Raw genomic sequence first — 26,479 nt, 5'->3', positions numbered from 1 at the left:
AAACCCGCGCACCGCGATGAAGAGTGGCCCCCGCTTGCCACAACTGGAGAAAGCCCTCGCACAAAAACGAAGACCCAACACAGCCATAAATAAATAAATAAATAAAATTTTAAAAAAGGAAAAAAATAAACTTGTTATAAAAAAAACACAAAAAAACAGTGAGTTGGAGGAACTCAGTTAATTTACAGAGATTTATTTTTGTAAAAATAGAGATAGGATGTAGGAAAATGGTCAATAGAAAGCTCACTTTAGAAAGAAGCTCTTTTTATAAGATAAAGAGGAAAAATAATCAGAATTTAATTAGCTGAAATCTTTATTGAATGTTCCATTTGGGGCATAACAAAGAACTCTGTACCTAGGATACAATGTATAATATTAGAAAGATGTGATCTTAATCTTTAGAATTCACTGTTTTAAACATCCTCCATCACTTACTTAACCTGTGTTCAGTTTCAAGTGATTCTTTTTTCCCTTAGTTAGTTGTAACATTTCTGCAGTTTGCTCCAGAATTACTTTAGATAGATGTGTGGCCCATTGACATATTTTAAAATTTTAGATTTGTGTGCCTTTAGGCCGCACACTCAGTCTTTTATTTGCCAAAGTCTCTGCCATTTCTATGGTCTCTGCCTTACCACACTTATTTCACTTATGTGAAACACCTGGCCTTTGGAGACATATGTCACTCTTGCTAAACCTTTACCTAACAGGCACCAGGCAAGGATAAAAAGGAAAAGGATAATTCCTGTCTGTTCAACCCATGCCTGCAAAGTTCTTACCTTTTCCTGTCATGCCTAGTGAGTGGGGATTCCCACAAGGCTTGGATGAGCATGTCTGAAACCAAGTGATCTTTAAATTATCCCTCTGCCTGGTGTCATCTCCTGGTTTTAGTTATAGCTTTCTAATGCTCCAAGTGCTGCTAAGTCTGTCATTTGCCGTAATATACTGTGAATAAAGGACTATGCTAAATTTCCCTTAAGTCACAGTCTAGTGGAGGGTAAGGACTTCTAGTTTTATCTAGTTATTTCGCATACTTTTTGAATTGATATTTTTGGAAATGATACATTCCTTGGGGACCTCTTTTGGGGGAGGGGCCTATTACTAATACAGTAGTATTTCCAATTATATTTAAATGAATGTCTTCAAAATGTAATGGTTAAGGTGTTTACGTGGTAATAGAACTTAAAAATAAATCCTATAAATCATTACTAATTTGAAATGAAAAACTCTGAACCATCCAGGTATCACTCTGTTTAAAATTGCCCTGACCACGTTCTCTGTCTTCCTTACTCTGATTTATTTTTCATCAGACTTTTCACCACTTAAATTGCGTATCTGTGTCTTTATTTGTTGTCTGTCTCTTCCTACTATGTAAGCATGTGAGCAGGGACTTGTTTCTGATTCCTGTTCTATTTCACTGCTTACAACAGTGTCGGATACATAATGAGACACTTACTAAATATTTGGTGTAGGAGTGCCTGAAACCCTGCTCATCCACCTGTAGTATGTTCTCCTCTGGGTGCTGCCCTCTCCACTCTACTGTCAGCATCCTTTGGCTTAGTACATAAAAAACACGGATCCTGATGTTGTAACTCTCCCTACTTGAAGCCCCCCACTGTCCTCAGAATGACATCAGTCCTTAAGTATATCTCACTTAATCCTCTCACTTTAATACAATTTGTTGTCTATCTGCCTGTTTTTTTGTTTTTTTAATTAAACCTTTGAGCTCCTTGAAGAAAAGAACTTTGTTGTCTTCATCGACTTATCCCCTACCCCTTACATGGTATCTGAAGGTGCTCAAGAAATGTCTGTAGAATGAAGGAGTAACATTTTACATGGGGAAAAAAAGGCAAGTCCGGAGGTGATAGGATACATGCTGATGGTGAGCAGCAGGGTTGGACTGACTCCCTCAGGCCAGTGCTCTACCACTAATAGGAGTGGATTTTGATTTTTAACAAAAAGTAGTTTTGTTTCTTCACTTACAGATATTGAAGATGTTAAGAAGTACAAACCTGGTTACTTAGAAGCTACGCTTAATTGGTTTAGATTTTATAAGATACCAGAGGGAAAACCAGAAAACCAGTTTGCTTTTAATGGAGAATTCAAGAACAAGGTGAAGTTGATAATCTTTATTCTAAAATTTACCTGTGATACGTGTACAATATTTCTTTCACTTTGGGCGATTTCATATGTGAACATTTGTATATAGTATGATAACAAAAGTGCTCTTTACCGACTTTCATATTTAAGGACATTATTTTATCATTTTTATTTTTTAAAAAGTTTTAGGAGATCTCTCTAAGTAAATCAGTAAGGCTGATAAATACCTATATGCATCTGTTTATCTATCAGTAAGTCCTTCATCTCAGAAAATGAAGGATTTCCATGATCAGTCTAAGTCTGCAAATTGTATATGAAGAAAAGCCTTCCATTTACTTATTCCAGAGAAGAGAAAGTTACTTACCATTAATGCAGATCCAAAGGGGCTTCCCTCCTAAGTGTTCATCCTACCATGGCTGAATTAAGCTGCTTAACAATTAAGACAGCACTTGAATTATCTTACTGTCAGAGGATTTTTCTATTAGAAAACCACAAAGTTACCAGAAAGTGGCTCTAATATGACACATATGGAGGAAATAGACCAAAGAGTTAAAGTCAAAAACATGGACTATGTCTTTTAAACTTACTGCCACTATATAAATTTCACATTATAAACCAACCTTTAAGTGGTACTAATAAATAAAGTATGTTTTGCAGGTAAAGTAAGCCATGGTCGTGAAAACTTTAAGATTACAATAAGTATTTTGTTATACAAGAGTTTATTGCTGAACCCAGTATTTTTTAAAGGTACATTAAAAGAACCCTTAAGATCTTGAGGGCTTTGTCTAGGATTTTTAAATATAAATATAAAACTATTATTTTAGACTGTAATCTCTCACTTAAGGAAAATTAGGAACATTTTGGGGGAAAAATATAAAGAATTTTCTGCTTTGGAAAAATAAAGCAAGTTTTCCTTAGACGGTCTTACTAGATCTGTATCTATTGTTGATTTTGCATTTTTAGACACTATATGAATTCATACTAAGAAAAAAAATTAGAAAATGTTGAGGTTTACTACCTTCAGACAGTGGATAATCTAAAACGATTATGCAATTGGACTACTTACAGCTTTGATGATGATGAAATTAATAGGTATATGCTTATTTACAAGCAAGATATTGATAGTAGGCTAACCACTTTACATTCAACATCTTATTTATTCTTTCAACAACTCTATGATTTAAATCAGGGGTTGGCAAACTTTTTTTGTGTAAAGGACCAGAAAGTAAATATTACAGACTTTGTAGGCCATATGGTCTCTGTCACAACTACTCAACTCTTCCATTGTAGCACTAACGCAGTCAGAGGCCATGCACAGATGAATGGGCATGACTGTGCTCAATAAAAACTTTATTTACAAAAACACATGGTGAGCTGGATTTGGCCCACAGGCCCAAGTTTGCCAACCCTTGATTTAGATGATCTTCATTACATTGCATATTATAGATGAAGAAATTAATACAATGAGATTAAGTAATCTGCATAAAGTCACACAGCTGGTAAATAAGGATGTGAGAATTTATACTCAGGTTTGCCTGACTACAGAGCTCATGTTCTTAATAATTAACTGTCATACTATGACTAGTTCCATGTTAGGATAATGATGTGATTGCAGTGTCTGTTTTTGGTTTTTAACTAGGCTTTTGCTCTTGAAGTTATTAAATCTACTCATGAATGTTGGAAAGCATTGCTTATGGAGAAGTGTGCTGGAGGGGCTATAAATTGGTAAGGACTTGTCTTTTCTATGTAGAGTTATTTTATTACTAACTGGTACTAAAGAGCCACATGATACTGCTCAGATCTGATTTTTTTTTAAGAGAATTGAAATATTTTTTCATTTAAAAAATGTTTACAGAGCACCTATTTGAAAGGTATTACCGAGTGCTGGGCACTATGAAATTAGGAATTGACATGACCCCTTTTCCCAAGGAATTTATAGTTTAGTGGGGTATACTGTCAAATAAAGAGGCATTTAATTATAAGGCACTGTGAATATATGCAAAGGTGGATTTTCAGCGACTTTTCAACATGCAGACGTATGATTAATTGATGTAATAAGTACCACATCATTTCTTGGTAAGAACAGTTAAAAGCCTTCTTATCCAACAGGATCTGGGTCACCAGCTAATTGACTAAGGGGAATCAAACAATAGTAACATATATAACTCAAGCGTTTTATTTTACTTTAAAACATTTAAGTGTACATTCATTTATCAATCTGTGGATATAGGGCTAAGACCTTTTCTGTATAGATTACATATAGATTATATATAGCCTAACTTAATATATAATAGAAAGTAAAGATCAAATCCTGTAATCTTTAAACTCCTTACACTTAAAAACCCTTATAAATTTTTAGGGTTCTTTTTTTCTAACCTTTTACAGTTGTCTTACCACACCTAATTTGATACCAGGTTTTTATAGTGATTCACCTTTATGGAGGCTTTTTAGAACCTCGATAGTGTGTACAGCCTCAGTGGTTCTAGAGCCTACTTGGTGTTCATAGAAACAGTTCTCTTTCCATACTCCCTTCATTGATGGGCGTAATTACAGCTTTAATTATGAAATTGTAATACCAAAGACCACTGACATAAAAAAGGTTTGGAAACAAAAACAACTGACTCTTGATAAGCCTAACTAGGAAGCAAAAGTACACAGTCTTTCTGGAGAGCAGAGTCCTACCCATCTTCGTTGTCCTGTTTGAATCAGGGGAAAGTGGGAAGCCATTTACTCTTCAGCAAATACTGATTGAGGGTCTACTGCCAAGTACTGTGCTGATAGTAGGGTTGCTGCTGTGAATACAATAAAGAGAGTCCCCGTCCTTCTGGGGCATAAAGTCTGGGAATCAAGAGAGACATTAAAGAAATCATTAGAATAAAGTAATATGGAGTAAAGAATTAGGCAGTCTCAAGGAATATTTTATCCAAGTCATCAGAGGCTCATCTTGCAAATGCTTGGGCGTTATAGCTTCCAATTCTGTTTCTCTTGAGTCTAGAGTAACACTGTGGACTCCATCTTCTCCTCCCATTTTTCTTACCTCTTACGTATTGATAGAATACCCTTTTTTTTCCATATAGTCTTAAAATTTAGGTAATTGTTTCTAACATAAATAGTACAACTTACTAACAAGAAAACTGGGTGTAATGAAATGTCATCTAGCCCTCACTATCCTAGTAACTAATAGACTGAATTCTTCTTTATGGTCAAATATTCTAAGTCAGATATTAATGTGATGGGCTCCTCTAAAAAGAGGGGCCTCTGATTGTCCAAAGAGGTATTTGCTTGCCGTTTGCTTTCCTTTCCTTCCTAATGGTACTTTCAGAAAAGCTTTTGCAGTCTTTAACGGGACTTGTATGGTTCCCAGGTTTCCTGAACTGCACAGCTAGAGAACATCTCTGGTTAGATTTTCTATAGCTTGACAGCATTCCTTCTATGCTGATTCTAATTATCTTTACTGTGAAGGTAACTTTATTTCTATGCTCTGTGGAGTCATTTTGCTGTAGTTTCCTAGGTAAAGATAAGGATTACATTAACAATAATAATTGACATTTATTGAACTCTAGTAGTTTTCAGGTTCTAAGAGTTTTATATGTATTATCTAATTAATATTCACCAGAACCCTATAAGATGTATATCATTATTGTATCCATTTTACCTATGAGGAAATTGAGGCCACGTAGAGATTGTGACCTATCGAAGGTCTCACTGTGTGATGGATTTAAGCCAGACTTCAAACCTACTCTCTCAACAGCTTTATTCTTCCTCTATGTTTTCAAAGAATGCAACAAAATTAATTTTTTTAGCTTGAAAAATTTTAGGATATAAGTTTCTGGTTATAAATTTTACACATCTAGATAATTTCAAGTCAAAATATTCAGAATTTTAACTCATTTTTGTCCATATTTTCTTTATTTTTTGTCATTACTTGATTTGTAAAATATATGTATATTAATAAAATTTTTCTTTCCTTTGTCTTTACCTAATGAATTGCTTCTCTCTCTCAGTTCCTTACAGTGTACTCTGTTATTGATTACCAAACCATCCCCCCTTCCTTTTTAACCTGTTCTCCCCACGCAAATCAGTTTAGGTCTGAACTGAAGACATTATCACAGCAGTTCTCTCAAACAACGTATAGTACAGCACAGTTACCCAGGGAAACCATCAGAAAATTCAAATGCGTTATCCTTTTCTTTAAACCTGGTGAATTAGGATCTCTGAGGAGTAGGGTCTAAGCATCTGTATGTTTTAAAAGCTCCCTGGCTTCTGATGAGCTTCTCTGCTTAGAACCATTAAATCCAAACTTCTCTTAGAAGAACAAACAAGGCCTTCCAGGATTTGGCACTTGCTACCCGTCTAGCCTCATTTTCCGTCACTTCTTGCCTCTTTTTTCATGTTCCAACAACTTAGAACCACTTGTCACTCCTCACAAACACCATGTTCTTATTGACCTCTGGGCCATACTCATTTTGTTTCCCTTTGCCATGATTTTCTTCTCACTTCTTGAAATGGCTGACTTACTTATCTTTTAAGACTTGGTTTTGACATTGTTCTCAAGGAAACTTTCCCTCATCCTAGCCTTGTGCTTGCTAAGGTGCCATTACACTCTATTCCTTGCCCCCCTGTGTAGTCCTATCACTGCATTTATTAATTAACTGCTTGTTTTATGACTTTGTCTTCTCCTCTAGAGTATAAGTTCCTCAAAAGTAGATGAATAAAGATGTTGTATTCATCTTTATATTCCTTATCCCTGACAAGTAGTAGCCACTCAATAAATACTTGTTGGAGTAATTGCTGAATAATATTTTAAAGCCAACAAATAGATGTTTTTTAAAAATAAATTTATTTACTTATTTATTTATTTTTTGACTGCCTTGGGTCTTTGTTGCAGTGCGCGGGCTTCTCATTGCAGTGGCTTCTCTTGTTGCGGAGCACGGGCTCTAGGCTCACGGGTTTCAGTAGTTGTGGCACACGGGCTCGGTAGTTGTGGTGCACAGGCTTAGTTGCTCCGTGGTACGTGGGATCTTCCTGGACCAGGGCTCGAACCCGTGTCCCCTTCATTGGCAGGCGGATTCTTAACCCCTACTGTGCCACCAGGGAAGTCCCTAGATGTTGTTTTTTAAATCCAGTAGTGACTCTACTGTTTCCAGGAGCCCTGCATTTATTAAATTATTTAATTGGTAATCTTCTTTATCACAATAAGTTTTGTCATTGTTATTTTTATTCCTTTTCCCCACTGCTTAATGTTTACTCTGGAAGCTACGTATTTTTTTAGCAGGGATAATTTTGTTATTTCTGTTTTTACCAAAAACAACTTTAAATTCTTTGTTGGAGAAATACAGTTTTTTGCCATTTGGGTTTACTCTTCAACTCCTCTCACCCTTTCTTCATCATGGTTTATGTATCTACCTTATTTTTAAGAAATCAGAACTGCACTGTTCATTTCACCCATTAATTTTATTCCACTAATCATTATTCCCATCCATTCGTCTTACAAATTTTTCAAGTTTTGACTGATTCTCAACTTTCCTTCTAATTATAAAACTGCTTTAATTTCTTTACTCATAAATTGTTTTGCCTTGCAACTACTCTCCTGTTTAACATATTCTTTACAGTACTGTCAGAATTATCTTTGAAAAATACAGATGTGATTGTCATTTTTATGCTTAAAATCTTCTTGTGACTCCCTTCAGTTAATAGGATCTAATCCAGCTCTTCTATATATTAAACAGTGTGTCTAAACCGACTTTTCCAGCCTCCTGTTCATCTCCTCGTATTTCATTGTCTTTCCTCCATGAATGCCTGCTCATTCTTCAGGAAGCAGTTTAGATGTCACCTCTGCAAAGTATTTTCATTTCTTTTGGGCAAAATTAACTATACCCTCACCTGTGCTCTCATATCACTGCTATTTCACACCTCTAGGTAGAACTTGGACTGTTTTATTACTTTTTTTATGCTCTAAATTGAGTTTGTACTTTAGCCCTAGTGACAGGACTTGGCATATAGTAGGTAGTTTAAACATGCTTACTAAATGAAAAAATTATATAAATATATATGAAGTTTTTCAAAATATGTCTATATTTCAAATATATATATATATATATATTTTTTCATATATATATTCTTCCAAATTGTTTATGTCTTGAAGTTGTTTCTTTTACCTTTCCAGAGGAAGGTGTATCTGATCCATATATGGCTAGCTCCAGTTCTTTTAGCTTTGTATAGATTTACTTCAATGTCAGTTTTCTTCGACAAACTCTGGAGGTTATGGACCCAAATCATCATTCTTATCTCTTTAAATTTTGTCTCTCCTTTTTTCTTGAGTACTTTGCTTTAGAATGAAAAGCCTTGAGCAATCTGAATCCTGGGCACTGTCTTTGAGGATTCTCATGAGTGTGGACCTTTGTCTGATTTGAAATTGTCTTGAAGAAAATAATCTTCTCTTGACTATAATTTCATATTGCTGGCTCTGTAAATTTCATCTTTTAGGTATCTGTTTATTATTTGCAGGTAATTTTCTATTTCTGTTTCTTTTTATTTAACGACTTATTTTGCTCTTTATATAACTATTAATATATCTTTATTATTTGTAAATGAAATTTGGTTTGTTGTGCATAGAAATTTTGGTATTGTTGATCTTTTGTTCTAATGTCATATCTGCTTATTTTGATCAGCAAGATCGTGTGTAGGCTACACAATGTTTATAAATTTAGAACAAAATATTTAATATCTTATTATAAAAAGGAAAACAGCACATTCTTCCCAGTCAGTATTTTTAATCTCACTTATAGTAGGCACCATCATCTTTCCTTTAAGTGGTTATACTGCTTCTCCTCTTGTATGCCATAGTCATAGTTTGAAAGCTAGAAAGAACCCTAAATATTACAATGTTCATGGGGGCTCCATGGTTCAACATTGTATCCCCAGCATCTAGAAATGTCCCTAACACATGGCATAAGAATAATTTTTTGAATCAATAAATAATATGAGTCAGTGTTAACTATTTTTGTATAAGGGACAATTCAGATAAAATTAAAATGTTTCTTGATAACATGCCTTTTATTATACCTTCAAACATTCAAAGTAAAAATCACTTCCTTAAATCCTGAGGAAAGTATATTGCAACCCAGATTGCATTCTTTATTAACTAAAAGGATATTAGTGAGGAGGATGGCACTGTTTGTAGAAATAAAATGCTATAAAAAAAAGGGGGGGGGCTATTGGAGAAATAGTAACAAGGGGCTTTGTAATCTCTCCTCTTTTATATATTATATATCATTCAAGAATCTCCTAAGTCCATTTGTATATACCTTCCATTTAATTCTTGAAACAGCCATACTAATAATTTGTCCAAGGTGAAAAATGGCAGAGCTTGTTGGCTTCCTAGATTCTAGCTGGTTACTTGTCAAGATGTTTTATTGGGGATATTTTAAAAGTTACTCAGTTTTTTAAATTTACAGAATATTTTAAAAGTTACTCAGTTTTTTAAATTTACAGTGCTGGCTTTACTATTTTCTTTCTTTTCTAATATTTCTGTTGATGGTTTTGCTTTGTTGTGGGAATAGAGGATTACTTTAAAAATAGGTTATCAGATTTAACAGGTAAAAATAGAGGACACCCCCTTAAATCTAAATTTCAGATTTTAATGTAAATGTCTCTTGGGACGTACTTATACTAAAAAATAGTTTGCTTGGGACATACTTATACTAAAAAATAATTTGATGTTTATCTGAAGTTCAAATTTAACTGGGTGTTCTGTGTTTTATCTGGCAACCCTATTTACAGGATTCCCTGTTCTCTCATCACCATTTTCCTCTCTCATACACCAATTCCCGAGGAATGTTTCACTTTGGTGTAGTTTTAATGTTAAAAACATTGTGTGTAGCAGGGGTCCCCAACCCCCAGGCCACGGACCAGTATCTGTCCGTGACCAGTTAGGAACTGGGCCACACAGCAGGAGGTGAGTGGTGGGCGGGTGAGCGAAGCTTCATCTGTATTTACAGCTGCTCCCCATAGCTCGCATTACTGCCTGAGCTCCACCTCCTGTCAGCATTATGGTGAGTTGTATAATTATTTCATTATATATTACAAAGTAATAATAATAGAAATAAAGTGCACAATAAATGTAATGGGCTTGAATCATCCCCAAACCATCCACCCCCTCCCCCCACCCCAGTCCGTGGAAAGATTGTCTTCCACGAAACCGGTCCCTGGTGCCAAAAAAGGTTGGGGACCGCTGGTGTATAGCATATTTAGTATACACCATGTTTTCTTCAGAGGAGTAGCACTTAAGACTTTTCAGTGTCTGTTTTTTTGCCTTGTTCCTTTTAAATTTAGTTTTGACTTTCTTTAGAGAAACATTTAACTTATAAAGCCTTACCTTTTTCAATTTTTAGCTTACTTAAACATGGGCTGTGAAGAAGAGAGTATAACATAGTTTAGTCTTAAAGATGATAATGCCACCTTTCATCAAACATCATCACTTATGCCAAGAATGAAAACAAATTCCACATTTTGAGTCTGGATAGAAAGCAAAATGACCACTTTCATAATTGCTATGTACCCAGTGTCTGATTATGGGCAGATGTAGCTGAGAAGATAAATAAATAACTAGACAGATCTTTTATCATATATATCCCAGCATATTTCACAAAGCCATTGCCAAAATAAATTTGATAATGTACATCCCTTAGATCCACTTGGAGAGCACACATGCGTGTGTGTGGGTGTGTGTGTGCATGTGTGTGTTTCATCTATTAATTATCTCCTTTAGGGATCTGCTAATCACTTATTCCTTCAATTGTGAAAAATTAATTTGGCTTTAATGCCCTTCTGTACTACCTTTTTCTGTATCCATTTTAATCCAATTTCTTTGATGAAATTTTAAAAAATCAGACTTAATACGTTTGAGGGGAATGATGCATTTGCTTTCATCTGGGAGGTAAGAAATACGTGGTGGGTAGCATGTTTGTGGAGATAGCATGCTAGTCCCCACTGTGTGGGAAGACTTTGGACTTTATAGACCTTTACTGGTCATGGGAGGAGCTGCTGTCTGTGCCTTGCTAAGCTTCCTTACTTGCACAAAAACTGAGTTTTCATGTTCCTGTGGTTTCCTCTCACCACTGTTAGCTTAGTCTTCCATACCTGTCTGAGAAAGAGATTCTACAACATCTTTCAGCAGCCAATTACAGTGTTTATCACCTCACTTAGAGGAAAGTTCTTCCTCATGGTCGTCGTTCTGTGGGTCAAATTTGTTTTTTCTTTTCTTCAGTAAAGGTGAAGGGTAGTGGAATAGCCTTTTATAAATACCAGGAGATTATTTAAATTTGTATACTATCATTTGAGTTTTTTTTTTTTTTAATTCTGGAGAGTGCAATGCTATGGAGCACTTTATATTTATAACTTTGCCTGAAAGAATGTACAAGACCCCAGTTGTCCTAATTTATATTCATCCAGGTCCTTTTTCAGGGTATCTTATTCACATGTCTGCAGTGCTCTAGCATTCTGCATTAGAAGGTCTCTTGTCTCCTTTTGAGTGAGTGAGTGAGAGACAGAGAGAGAGAGTATGTGTATGTGTTATTATCCACTGAGATCCAAAGACTCAGTAACTGTTGGCTGGGATCATACACTCAAATGTAAAGTATTTGAGAGCTGGTTTTCTTTTTGGTAATTGCTCCTTTTTTATCCTGTTTAATAATAATATTCTCTTTTCCTCTCCAGCACAAATGTGCAGGTATGTGATAGCCCTTTCCATTGCTCTCAAGAGGAAGCAAGATCATTAGTTGAATCGGTAAGGGACAAATGTCCAAGGAATCCTTTATTCTTATAAATGTCATGGAGAAGTCTAGCAGAAATTCTGAAAAATCTAGCAATGAAATGTATCAAGCCTTTTGGGGAGCATAAAGTTTAAAAATAACATTAAAATTATTTTTTTATGCAGGGAATTTAGATTAAAAACCTTAAAACCTTTTAGTTGTATTTCTATTTTCTAAAGTACATTAACCACTTAACTGATTTCATATGATACTATTTTTCACCAATTTATTGTTGTTTTAATGCATTTGCTCTCCTCTATACTGACCTGTTCCCATGAGTTATCCACAATCCAGTGTCTAAATTGTGACTGGCTGCTGGCACAGGTGCATTTTGGCTCAAAAAAAATGAAATAAATACATCTCTTTTCCTTTTTTTTTTTTTTTCCATTTAGTTTGGTTGCCTCACAAGCTTTCCTTCTCTTAACTAAGAAGATATCCTCGGATTTTTACATGTCTTAGTGATAATGCTGCCTGGAGGCAACTGAATTTATTAGCAAAGTAATGCTTGATTTGGAGGCCACTAAATAAGAAAATTCAAATTCAGATAATCAAGTAATGTTGCTATGTAAAGTGTGTTCAGGAGTGATCTTAGGCTAGAAATCCCATTTATTAATTAAGGGTTTTGGGGTTTTTTTTCCTCTTAATTATCAGATAGAAACTAGTGAATTTAGATCTTTACTTAAGGAACAACAAAAATGTTTGCTCACAATGGCTGCTTTGAATTTTTTTCCCATTAATTAATCAGTTATTTAATTATTGCCTGCTACGTGTGGTTAGAATCTTGGTGCTGGGGATGCAGTATTAAAAGACACAAAAACCTCTTTCCTCGTCTCGTATAGCTGACATTCTAGTTGGGGTGATGGATAATAAATAAATACACAAGTGAAATATATAGTGTTTGTGAATGCGATAAATGCTATGATGAAAAATGAATGAGGGAAGAGGGGATAAAGTGCCAGGAGTGGGATGGGAGTTGTAGTGATTGAAAAGTAGTAGGGGACAGCCCCACTGAGGGGAGAACGGACCTGAGTCAAGATTTGTAGAAGGTAAGGGACTGAGCCAAGTGACTATCTAAAGGAGGAGAATTCCATGCTGCAGCCCAAAGGCCATGAGGCAAGTGGGTACCTGACATGTTCAAGAAATACCCGAGGAGCCACAGTGGCTGGTGGAGTAGAAAGAGTCTAAGGGAGAAAGGAGGAGATGAGAGCAGAAATGCGTGGATCTGGGGGTGAAAGTGGAGGCAAATTATTATGAAAGACACTGTAAAATACCCTTAGAGACTATTTTAAGAATTTCATTTCTTATTCTGAATAAGAAGGAACCATTGAGGGATTCAAGCAAAGGAGTGATATGATCTGACTTAGATTTTAACGAGATCACTCTGGCTGCGTTGGTGAGAACGGGCTAGGGAAGCAAGGGAAGAAGCAGGGGAGCTATGACAGTAAGGCAGGCTACAATCTCGGTGTATTTTCTTCAAGTTTTCAATTTTATATCTGTGTCATTAGATTCTGAACTTAGTTCCCATCAATATTTATTATTAATTCTTTAAGAAAAAAATTAAGGAAAACAAAAACTTTATTCACGTAGTCTCCCACTAATCTCAGATTAAGACTATTTCATTTATTTTAGTTTGGGTTTTATAAATGATAGATATAATAGATACCTGTCTTAAAATTAGCTGTAAGAATAAAGTTTCAATCTTACATCTTTTTTAAAAAGTTGTTTCCTAGCATATTAGTAGGAAAAGTCCTCTTGGAAAAAAAAAATAATTGGAGAACATGGATATGATCTGGATAGTTTGATTTGGGGAACAAGATTAGAATTCAGAAACATTAACATCCAGCTTTAATTACATGGTTTGGTAGCTTTGTTGTGTTTCATAATAATGAAGAAGGTGCTATACTGATTTTTCACTGAGAAAGCTATGGTAGAAAATCAAAATGCAGAGAAAGCAGTCCCTCGTCATCAGCTCTAGTGGAACTTACTGTATACGGGATTTCACCGTTAAAAATTTGTAAGTCAAAGAATTGCTCTATTAGCAGACTCATTAGTGATTCAGGAGCTCAGATTAGGTAACAATTTATCCTGAAAATTTTATCAACTTGTAATAATGAAATTCTTTGTAGTCAGAGCATTTTGACTTGGCATTTTCTCTTCAGAACCACATTGAGATGTTTGAATCAGCATTACTTAGGTATATATTCCCAGATCTCTCTATTTTGCTATATATTGAATGTTGCACTGACTTCAAAGTACTGTCAGCTTTTGTTTGTCCTTTGCTTGCTCAGAATAACTTAAGGCATTAAAGTCATCCATCAAACTTGATCATGTTCAGACCACATCAATCCTGGGCCTGTATGGAAACAAATTATAACCCCAAGGTTTATTAGTGGACTTAGAATAAGTGAACTCATTCTAACAAGTTAATCAACTTAGGTAATATTATCTTAAGACAGATGTGTAGATGTTAAATGAGTCTGGGGACTTACCTGGTAGTCCAGTGGTTAAGACTTTGCCTTCCAGTGCAGTGGGTATGGGTTCGATCCCTGATGGGGGAGCTAAGATCCCACATGCCTCATGGCCAAAAAAACCAAAAAAATAAATAAAACAGAAGCAATATTGTAACAAATTCAATAAAGACTTTAAAAATGGTCCACATCAAAAAAATCTTTAAAAAATAGATAAATAAATGAGCCCGAAGTTATGCTTAAAACAAGGCCAGATAGTAATACAAGTTTTCACTTTCTAGATGTATATTCACAGAATATTCAGAATGATCGTTAACTAGGTGAGATTTTAGGATCAAGTAATTGGCTTTGGTGAACATATACTTTTAAAGTATACAAAGAAAAGAAATGGACTAAACTCTTGAGGGATTAGGAGAACTGTTGCAGGAAGCATATACTGGTGAACATATATTGATCAAAATACAATTAAGTGTAGTAGCATTGAGGCCTCCCCCCAAAATCATTAAGTAGTCACCCAACAATATGTACAGATCAATTAAATTAGGAAAAATAGTGTCACCATAACCAAGAAAAATAAAATAAAAGCCAACACCCTGATGACTATTATTTGGATGCATTTTAGAAACAAAAGAGAAAATATCTACAGAAGTAATTTGTCAGACTTAGGTTAGAGATCTTAAGAAGGATAGCTGATCTGGATCTGAGGAGGATAAGGAGAACTGAAATGGTCAGAAAGGTTATTGGATTTCGTTTATAAATGCAGATGTTTGAATTATATACAATCATGAAAGGCATGGCTGTGTCAAAAACAAGGTTTGCTACTTAGATCTGAACACACTAGGGATCCACAGAGACAGTTGGTTACTCTGGGCGTCCGGGCTACAGTGTGTGGCCACCGGCAACAGGAGTAACTCTCAGTGGTAGTTCAACCACAGGACCACCCAATTACATTTTTCTGGATAGTGTGTCTTTTTTATAGCCAAAAAGGTAGGACTCTTTCCCAGTTTTTGAAGACTGTATGACCAGAAGTTGGAGCTTTATTTCAGGGAACAAGGTTCAGAGCCTTTATAGGGAACAAGGAATGTATGTATGTGTATGTGTGTGCACACATGAGTGTGCGTGTGTGCATACACATGTAGTTTTCCTTTCAGATCTAATATCAGTTGATATTTAATGACAATTGATTCTGGGATTTAAGATGCTAGTTTTAGGATCCTTTACTGTATATAAAGTGTTATTTGGAAAATATATTGAGAAGATGGGAACAAAATTTACAAGCTTTATCTAATATATATAATTAGAGAATACATTGTTTTTTCTAGTACATGTGGACACTTCCAAAAATTGAGTATATGTTAGGCCACAAAGAGTTGGAAAAAAATACCAAAGAGTTGAGGTAATGCAGACCACATTCTCTGTCAACAGTATAACAAAGTTACTAATCAGTTATAAAAATATTAAAAGAAAAAAACCCTAAATCTGTGTTGTTTGGAAACTAAAAATACTTCTCAAGTCATGCCTAAAAAACATGAATTATGAAAAATTATAAAATATTTAAAATTGAATGACAACTAAATCACTCTATGTCAAAACTTGCATGATGCAGCAAAAATAGTTTTTGAGAGAAATTAACTGTATACAGCAGAAATGAAGAAAGAAAATTGAGAGGCTGAAAATTCAACTCAATAAGCACTGTTTTTTTCTATCTTTTTACATTATAAGAGAGAAAATTATAAAGAGTAGAGCAAATATTTAATGAAATGGAAAACAAGGAGATAATGAAAAGGATCAATTAAAATAAAAGCTGGATTTTCTTCTTTTAAGGCTAATAATATAGACAAACTTATTACAGGAAAGGCAGTGAAATAGAGAAGCCATAAATAAAAATATCAAAAATTAAAATTAAGACATTATTAAGACACAGGAGATACATAAGTAATCAGAAAGGAATACTCGGGACTTCCCTGGTAGTCCAGTGTTTAAGACTCCATGCTTCCACTACAGGGGGGACAGGTGGCATGGATTCGATCCCTTTTCAGGAACTAAGATCCCACGTGCCACGCAGTGTGGCCAAAAAAAAAAAGAAAGAAAGGAATATTCTAAATTGCTTTTGGCAATACCTTTCTAAACATAGATGAATTGACAATTTTTTAAAAAATATAAATTACAATGTCAAAGCAAGAATAAACAGAAAACCCAAATAGACTTATCAACAGTTTAAAAGAATGCTTAATTATGAAAATGACAATTTCTCCCATATTAATTAATGAAGTCAATCTATTTTTAATCAGAATTTCAATAGGGTTTTCACTGAACTTGGTAAGATAATCCTAAAATTTATATGGAATATTAAAGGGCCAGGAATAACCTAGAAAAGACTGACAAATTTAAATAAAGGTTTTTTTCAAGCTGTAAACAATTAAAGATACCACAAAATAAGTCAAAAGATAAGCCATTGATTGGGAGAAGATACTTGCATATAAGTGACAAAAGGATTAACAACTTATTCAAATCAACAAGAAAAAAATCACCAGTAGGAAAAAAAATGGGCAAAAGTATAAATGGGCAACTCACAAGAGAGAATATTTAAATTGCCAGTAAACATGTGAAAATCTGCTGTATTTCCCCATTGATCAATGAAATCAAATTAAGACATAGTGCAATTTCATAGTTATCAGATAGGCAAATGTTTACAAGTGTTTTTAAGCAAGTGGAGAAGGGAGACCACTCGTACTTGTTGATATGCTTTATGGGAGTATAAATTAGTACAGCTACCTTGAAGAGCAATTAAGTGATTTCTAGTATAGTTGAAGATGCTTATAACCCACTACTCTGAAGTTACCTTTCTAGATGTACATTCTATAGAGACACTAATACATACGTTTTTATGATCAGACATGGGAAAGTTGGAAACTGGACAAATGTCTATCAATAGAAAACTGGGTAAATAAACTGTAGTATATTTGTACAGTGGAATACTATACCACAGGTAAAATATGTGAATTAGAACTATATGACTCTACATGGATAAAACCTGAAAGTGCAGTGTTGGGTGGAAAAAGCATTTGCAGCAGGATATAGTATGCATTGTTGGAGTAAAGTTTAAAACACCCAAAGCAGCACCATATATTTTTAATGAATACAAATAGATACGTTGCTCACATTTTAGAAACATAAATAAGAACAATAAACACCAGTTTCAGCATAGTGGTTAGGAGAAGTTACTTCTGAGAGGGAATAAAAATAAATAAGGTCTTTATTTTTGATGAGTCGGGAGAAAAAGAGACTTCAGTTGTAACTTTTCTGAAATAACAATGCTAACTCTAAAAAAATCTAGAGAGTAGATATTTGTTATAATGGTCTCTTCATTTTCTGTGTGTTTGAAGTATTGATATTTCATAATTAAGGGAGTTTGTATGCCCAGAAAAACAACACAGAAAATTAATGAAACCAAAAATTGACTCTTTGAGACCAGCAAAACTGATAAACCCTTTAGCCAGAATGTTCAGGAAAGAAAAGAGAGAAGACAAATCTTTAATGTCAAGAATGAGACAAGTGGCATCACTACTGATTTAGGAGCTATTAGGAGAACAATAGAGAAATATTGTGAAAAAACTTTATACCAGTTAATTTCACAAGTTGGATGAAATGGGCAGATTCCTTGAAATACATAAACTACCAAAACTCACTGAAGAAGAAATAGGCATAAACAACTTAAATTTGCACTTAAAAACCTTTCTGTAAATACAACTCTACAACTCTAGACCTTGGATCCCACTGCTTTTATTAAGCATTGTACTGAAGCTTCTAGCCAGTGCAGGAAGGCATTAAAAAGAAGGAAAAGGCATCCAGGTTATAAAGGAAGATGGCATGAATGTCTATATTAAATATTCCATAAAATCTAAAGCTACTAGAATAAGTGATTTTAGCAAGGTTGCAAGATATAAGCTCAATATACAATAAACAATTGTATTTTTATATATTAGGAACAAAACGAAAAATAAATACATTATTTATAATTGCTTCAAAAATATGAAACACTTAGGAATAAATCTGGAAAAAAAATGTGAAGAACCTGTACCCTGAAAACTGTAAAACATTGCCCATAGATATCAGAGAACTAAATAAATGGGAAGATGTATCATGTTCGTGGGTTGGAAGACTCAATATTGTTATGATGTCAATTCTCAAATTGATCTATAGATTTAATGCAGTATCAATCAGATTGTAATACACTTTTTTGTAGAAATTGACAAACTCATGTATGTGAATACTAAGGACCTAGAATAGACTCAACAACTGTGTAAAGAACAAAGTTGGAATACCAACTCTTCCTGATTTCCAGACATTTTATACAACTACAGTAATCAAAAGAGTATAGTAATGGTGTAAAACTAGAGAAAGATCAGTTAAAACAAATCCAGAAATAGACCTACATATATGTGGACAACTGATTTTCAAAGTAATAAGTTTTCAACAAATAGTGCCTGAACAGTTGGTTATCCCGTACGGGGGCAGTTAACATCAGTATATACTGTGGCCACCTCTTTCATCCCTAAACTTTACCAGAAATCTCATAAACGCATGTTGGCGTTTACATAACCAGGCGAAGGACTTTAGGTGAATCCATCATCAAAAGCGTCTGATGTGAGTCTGAGGCATTGTTATCGCTAAAAGCAATAGCACTTAAAAAAATTCACACCAAAGCCATATTAACATTTTTTTAGAGGCCCACAACAAAGATAATCAATAAAGCAGCTAGTTTAGAAGTGCACACTTTGGGGTTCTGTGCTCTAATGGGAAACTGCCAACTAATGAATATTTTTAAATAGTTTCAAATATGAAAAGTAATGACCAGAAGAATAATGTTACAGTTCATTATAGTTGTTGGATAGGACTTTTAACAGCATGCTTCTCAGATCGTTTCCTTTGGGCATGTACTTCATCTCTGCTTAAAGCTATTGATGACAACAGCAACAGTTTCCTTACACATCTCAGAACAAGATGACAATCCTTGGCTTCTGGTTTTTGAAATCAAGCCAACTCAAAACTAAGTTCTGAAGTCACTCTGGCTGGGATACCCTCTTATCACCAGGGTTGCTTGGACTTCTTGGACTGCCTAGGCAAAAGACCCTTCCTTCTGTGGGCACTCACTTTACATCTGCATCAAAGAGGACTGTGTTTCCCTTTAGAGTGGAACCTTTCTGTGGATGTGATTTTTCTAATGAGGTCATGCTACAGTATTTATGCCATACAGATTTGTTTTATTTGTGACTCTGAAAATGAACATCTTTGTGGCAGTTTACTATTAAAAAATTTAAATAATGTATTTTCTTGATAAATCAGGATCTGATTCTAGTGTATCTCCCTCTTCCTTTCCCCTTCTTTCCTCTTAAAAGCTTCGCTGCATTACCACTGAAAGATGGACAAAGGAGATGAAAGTAAAATAATTTTTTTCAGCTACTAACCAATTGTATACATTCTTGAAAGGAAGAGGAAGTAGATTAAACTAACATAAACCTAAAATACTCTTACAGGGACTTCCCTGGTAGTCCAGTGGTTAAGACTCCGCACTCCCAGAGCAGGGGGCCCGGGTTCGATCCCTGGTCGGGGAACTAGATCCTGCGTGCCGCAACGAAGACCCGGCGCAGCCAAATATTAAAAAAAAAAAATACTCTTACATTTTGTTTATGGATAACTAAGAATTGGTCAAGTTTTGTTGATTTATAAAGCAGAAATCAGAAAAGAAATGTGAAAATAAAATGAATATAGATGGGGGAGATTAAGAGGTACAAACTTCCAGTTACAAAATAGGTGAATCATGGGAATGAAGTGTACATCAAGGGGAATGTAGTCAATAATACTGTAAAATCTTTGTATGGTGACAGATGGTAACTAGATTAATCGTGGTGATTATTTTGTAATGCATAGAAATACCAAATCACTATATTGTGCAGCAGGAACTAACATAGTGTGGTAGGTCATTTATACTGCAACAAACAAACACACTCAGAAAAAGAGATCAGATTTGCTGTTACCAGAGTGGGGGGTGGGGGGAGGAAGAATTGAATGAAGGCAGTCAAAAGGTGCAAACTTCCAGTCATAAGATAAGTAACTACTAGAGATACACGGTAGAGTAGGATAAATAGCATTCATGCCACTGTATGTTACACATGAGCGTTGTTAAGAGAGTAAAGCCTGAGCGCTCATCACAAGGAAAAATGTGTTTTCTGTTTCTTTAATTTTGTATCTATATGAGATTATGGCCGTTCACTAAACATATTGTGGTCATCATTTCATGATGTAAGTTAAATCATTATGCTGTACACCTTAAACTTATACAGTGCTGTATGTCAATTATATCTCAGTAAAACTGGAAGAAGAAAAAAAAAATGAATATAGAGTAACTGCCTTATGAACCATGGAAACATAATGCAGGGAGAGAATACCCAAGGTAATTTAATTCAACTAAAACCCTACTGCACCTGAATGAAAAATCAGGAACTTTTTTCTCTTTAATTTTGAATCCTTATAATAAAGTAAAAGAACATCAATCCTCATATCATGTAGTAAAGCAAGCTTTTATGTTGGTTGAGTGTGTCATGTTTGTTAATTAATTTGAACAAATGTAACCTGCAGGTGAAAATGCCTATAGGGACCTGGTGGGGTTATCTGAAGGAGTACAAAACAGTTGTTTAATAGTTCATATTCATTTAAAATACAGTTTACACATGAGTAGGGACAGAAAAGAGTAAGCCTTCTTTGGTTGATAAAAGAGGAATACTTTGGTAATGAGAACACTAAATTTGTTTGAAAGAAATTAAAGATATGAATATTCATGAGAAGTATTTTTGGAGTGGGAGAGGAGAGGAGATAGCATTTTTAGAATGAGAGTATAAAGTAATACAGTTTCCTGGAGAATTTATCTTAGATGAGTAGAGGGTGCCCACATTCGTCCCCTACTGAGAAATTAGGAGAAGTAACTGAAAATCCTTCTGTTTCTTACAAGGAAAATGTAATGATGGTGACTTCTGAGAGTGAGGGTTGGGATTAGGTCACTTTAAAATGCTGCTCTGTGCGTTTCTTTGTTCTTCCATTTTCTGTAAGCAAGTGTAATGTTTAAGAATCAGGAAGTCATTGACAGTAGATGAAGAGTTAAATAGCTGATGTGTATCATGAACCCACTGTTGTTTTCAAATTTAAATGTTGGTCTCTTTTGACATATGTTAACATGGAAAAATGTAAAACAAAAAAAAACAAAAAAAACCAAAAAACTTCCAGACTTTCATAGTTATTTTATCTCTGTTAGATTTACCTGTGATGTTTGTTTTCTTTTATATGAGGCTTTGTACAGTCTGAATATATTCTACCAACCAAGAAATATATTTCAGGAATAAAGAAATAAAACATTCTGGGAATTATTTTTAAAATAAAATGTAATGATAAATGTTTTAGCTAGAGTAGTTTGTCCATTTCTTTTCTGTAATGCTTTTTAGGTTAATGAGAAGCTGCTCAATTATTCTATTTCATATATCATACATTTTCTTCCCCTGAAATGTTTGACAGTTCCAGCAAGAAGCAGCTGCTAATTTTAAGCAGGAAATCTAAACAGCTACCTTTCCAACAAACTCTGTAATAGGCATCCTGAACAATTTAAAGAGCATAAGAATTTCAAAGAATAAGCAAGTTATTCTGTTTTATAGTCTATTTAGAAAAATAGAGCCATCAAATCCCAAAGGCCTAATCTCAATTTTTATGTTGTAGTGTTACTTTCACACCCAGAATTATTTAAGTTCTGCCATCCTCAAAACCAACCATGGTTAAGCATTTTCCCTGTGCTGGGAAGCTGAATAGAATTTTCTTTCTTTTTTTTTTTTTTTGAAGTACTTGGAAAAATCTCACGGATGTTTTACATAAAATTTGTACAGAGGTCTTCTTTATTTACATTGTTACATCATCATTTTGTATGATAGAAAATAAAACAAAGCATATTTGATTAACCTTTTTCTCAAAGAATAGAAGGAAAGATAACTTTAACCCATTTATGATTCAGAGGAATGTATTAGCCAGCGTTTTTCAGAGAAACAATCAATAAGAGATACATATGAAGAGATTGTTAAGGCTTGGTGATTCCAAAATCTGCAGAAGGGGATGGCCGGCTGGAGACCCAGGAAAGCCAGGGATTCAGATGAAGTCCAAAGGCAGTCTGCTGGAGAACTCCCTCATGCTTGGGGAGGCTGGTCTTTTTGTCTGTTCAGGCCTTCAACTGATTGAATGGGGCCCACTCACATTATGGTGGGCAATCTACCTTACCTAGAGTTCACCAATTTAAAAGTTAATCTCAACCAAAACCAACCTCCAAGTTGGCACATTAACTATCATAGAGAATCTTTTAATATTGCTGAAATTTATATTTTCCTGCTGAGTTGTTCTTCAAGACTGTCCTTAGACCTAGGGAGGGCCCTGCTTTGGGTCCTTCTTTTTAGAGGATCCTGCTTTGGCCCTCATCCAATCACATCCCTCCTCACAGGGCAAGACCGAGGGACCAAAGTTGTGCATTCACCAGGAGCCCAAGCCCCCATTCTAGACCACCTTTTAGTTACTCAGGTCCCTGGAATTCCTTACCCAGCTAGCTGCAAGCCTGTTTCCAGGGCCTACATGGGCATCTCCCCAAGTGCACGCTCGTGACTGTGCGGGCTCTGCTCACCATTACTTCTACAGGGGCCTGTGGGTGGCTGTTAGGAGGCAGGGGACGCCTAGATATGTGAGCTACCCTTGTGCAGGTGAGGCCCTCAACACAGCATGGAGCCTGGGGTAGCAGAAGCGGGGCGGGATGAGGGCCACGTGCCTCTTCTCATTACTCTGCCATGTTCAGGCAGTCTCTAAGGTGTCCAGAATGCTAAACGAGAGCTTCCAAGTCAGTGCAAAGGTATATTTATCAAGATAGTAGGATGCAACAGTTTTTATAGTCACTTTGTTAGCTTGATTTATAACCTTTAAATACTCAGGTGTATGATATATGGGTCTCCATTTGTACATTTGCCCCAGACCTCAAATATCAGAGGCAGATCTTTCCTACTAAGGCTGAGCAAATTCAGAGAATTAGAAGTTGATTATTAAATTTGAAATCTGAAAAGTGTGTTATAAAATCAGGGTGGTGGTTATACCTCAGGGAGAAGAGGTTATGACTGGGGAAGTGCCTGGCATGTTCCATTTCTCGACTTGGGTGTTGGTTACATAGATGCTTATTCTGGTTATTCTTGGGCTTTGTGCATTCTTCTCTGTGGAGAATGGATCTCTCTTTAAATTTTTTTTTAAACCTTTAAAAATGTATTATTCTTAATTAGGAAAAAATCTTATATCTCAGAAAGACTTTTCAATCTTGTCTACCACAGGTTATGTCTGTTCTAGGAATCTTGGCCCAGTCATCAAAATAGAAAAATTAATTTAAACACTTTAGAAAACAGCTAAATACATTATATAATGTGTCTCTGTGTGTGTGTACCTACGTACACATGTGTGCATGTATCTATGAACGTGTGTCTTGGATTTTTGTTCTCAGGGCCTCAGCCAAAGAAGCAACTGAAAGAAAACCCCTCTCCTCTCTTCACATTCTCAGTAGTTCCCATGGGTTAATGACAGAAAATTTTTTCAAGAATGCTTTTTTTTCTTATTTGACTCTTAAGTCTGTGGTTTGTTTATCTGAAAGAACAGGCAATAACAATAAAAGGCAAAGAGGAGTATTCACTTTGTTCTATCATTTCATGTTAAAAAAAAAACCATTCTGGATATAGTTTCTACATCTAAATGTTCGTTATAACAGAGACTCTGTTCTTATCTTTCAGGTGTCATTTTCACTGAATAAAGGAAGTAATGAAGAAGGTATGGTATATGCTGGTTCTTGAGGAACTAGATATGTAAATTTATTCATTTACAGTAGTGGAGACCCCAAAAAATACAATAGATTAATTTAAAATTTATATAAACTAAGTAAAATACTTTTTTAGTCATTAAAATTTTGATGAAATCAATTATTTCCTAATTTCAGAAAATAAGGAACACGTTTATTACTTTTAGGCTAGAAAGTAGTTTGATTGTGCAGTGACTTTGTTGGTGAAGTACTGAGGTTCCAGCTAGTTCTGATAAATTTTAAGCCTCCAAATGTCTGCACTTGGGAGACTTTATTTATTATCTATCATCATTTTAATGAATCACTCATTTTAACTAAAGATCTTAAAATCAAAATTTATAGTAGGATTAAAAATAGCATTTTTTTAAATTACCATTATTTGAAGCTGTTTTGAGAAACAAGTAAAAATGTTCTGTAGTAAAAATTTCAAAATACAAGCATATGCATGTATCATTTGCCTTTTAAAATATTGCAAGGCTTTTTTGCCTTTTCGTTTTAATATGAAACTTTAGAATAATATTCAACTCGCAAGTTTGGAGGAAAAATGAGAACTATTTACTATGAATCGAGTTGTAAGATGTTTAGAAAGGAGCAAATGCATAGACATGATTTCGTGGGAAAGCAAACTATATTCCTTATATGGGAAACTAACAGATTGTTTCTTTGCAATACTATCCCATTTTGGGTATTTGACAGACGGTCAGATTTTACAGTACAGGGTTTTCCTAGACCTTTCATGCCGTAGCTAGGACACTAGCTTCAGTACTATTCAATAAAGACTAAAGTGACCCAGTAAGATGTAGGAAATAAAGTGGGAAGGCTCTAGAATATAAGGCCTTAGCCAAATGAGAGAACTTAGGACGAGAGTTTAAAGGTGAGTGGCTTTAAATATAGAAGTGTGTCATACTAAGTTCTGATTGTTTTTATCTGCCTAAATCTTTCCGAAAGGTCTAAATTAAATTTGTCTTATCCTCCTTTCCTCCCCCCCTCCCTCTCCACCCCTTCCCTAACACCCTGCTTCCCCCATTTTTAAACACAGATCAAGTATGGCACTTCCTTGGCAAGTGATGAGAACATTTGAAGTTCTGCCATCAGGATTCCAGTCTCTAAAAACTCCAAGACTCCATCTCCCCCAAGTGCTAGAAACAAGCAGATCTATGAGAATCTGCTAACTTCCTGTTGAAACTTCTTTTTTTTTTTTTTTCAAACTTTTTGAGATATGCAAAGTGTAAATAAACATTGAAATTTTTGAATTAGTTTCCTTTGGATATTTATTGATGTGAAAAGATGTTGAATTTCATAGCAAAAATTGAGAAGCATTGAGTTTCACCAGTTCCAATTTGCATGCCTGAAGGAACCCAATGATTTTATTAACTTTTATTTCTGTGAGTTAATATAAAAATGATAAATTTAGTAAGTTAATACGATTTTTGTAGATATTATTGCTCCCATTTTCGTACCATATTATGTTTTTTGAGTCCATTGCTGGTGGAGACTTCATTTAGCTAACCTTTGTCCTCTTAATAGTCCTGTGTAAATGTGTTTACATTTATTAAGGCTCTTTCCTACCATTTATTTTGTAGGTCCTAAACTCCATTTGATTCTCATCAAGTCCTCTTAGTTTTACTTCTCGTCTCTATGGTGATCACTCCCAAGTCTACATAAGAAGCCCAGTTCTCTCTCCTGGGGTTTATCTAGCGGACATCTCTTTAAATGCCTTGGATCCCTCTTGTCCAAAACTGGACTCATTGTCTTCCCTTTTTCTTGAACAGCGGAATTAACATTCTCCTAGTTCCCCTGTCAGACCCTTGAAACCATATTGAATCTCCCTTCTCCTCTCTTTACTCATGAAGGTCATCTAAATGTTTCTTTGCCCCCTCCATTCCTTTGCACCCTTACTATGCAGGTTTTCCCCCTTATTTCTCCCAGACTCTTGTAACAGCCTCCTAGGTCTTCTCCATGCCTCCAGATCCAGCCCTCTGCCTCATTCCCATTGCTCCAGCTCAATTTCATGCCCTCTTGCCTCCTAACCAAGTTGTTATCCTACCTCTGGCTTTCCTTCCTGCACATCGTCTTCCACATTTCCAAATAGTTATGTTCCTAAAGCATGGATAGTGCCTTGTTAGATTTTTCTCAAAATGCCTTCAATGGCTTTTCATATTCTTGAGAACAGAAATCAGGAATGCCATCTT

General features: G+C 35.1%; 1 protein-coding gene across 3 annotated transcripts in view; it reads left to right on the top strand.

The window, feature by feature from the left end:
- Nucleotides 1-25,540, top strand: part of PPA2 (inorganic pyrophosphatase 2) — an 84,334-nt gene extending 58,794 nt beyond the window's left edge. For all 3 annotated transcript variants that reach the window (XM_059923365.1, XM_059923364.1, XM_059923363.1), the window contains 5 exons: nt 1,983-2,110; nt 3,737-3,822; nt 11,815-11,884; nt 24,223-24,259; nt 25,327-25,540. In XM_059923365.1, the coding sequence (XP_059779348.1) occupies nt 1,983-2,110; nt 3,737-3,822; nt 11,815-11,884; nt 24,223-24,259; nt 25,327-25,355 (350 nt within the window). In that variant the 3' untranslated portion in view covers nt 25,356-25,540. The remainder of the gene's footprint in view (nt 1-1,982; nt 2,111-3,736; nt 3,823-11,814; nt 11,885-24,222; nt 24,260-25,326) is intronic.
- The last annotated feature ends 939 nt before the right edge of the window (nt 25,541-26,479 follow it).

The sequence above is a fragment of the Balaenoptera ricei genome, chromosome 5 (assembly GCF_028023285.1).
Source record: "Balaenoptera ricei isolate mBalRic1 chromosome 5, mBalRic1.hap2, whole genome shotgun sequence".
Lineage (NCBI taxonomy): Eukaryota > Metazoa > Chordata > Mammalia > Artiodactyla > Balaenopteridae > Balaenoptera > Balaenoptera ricei.
Note: the sequence above shows the minus strand (reverse complement) of the source record. Positions and strands in the feature narration are given on the sequence as shown.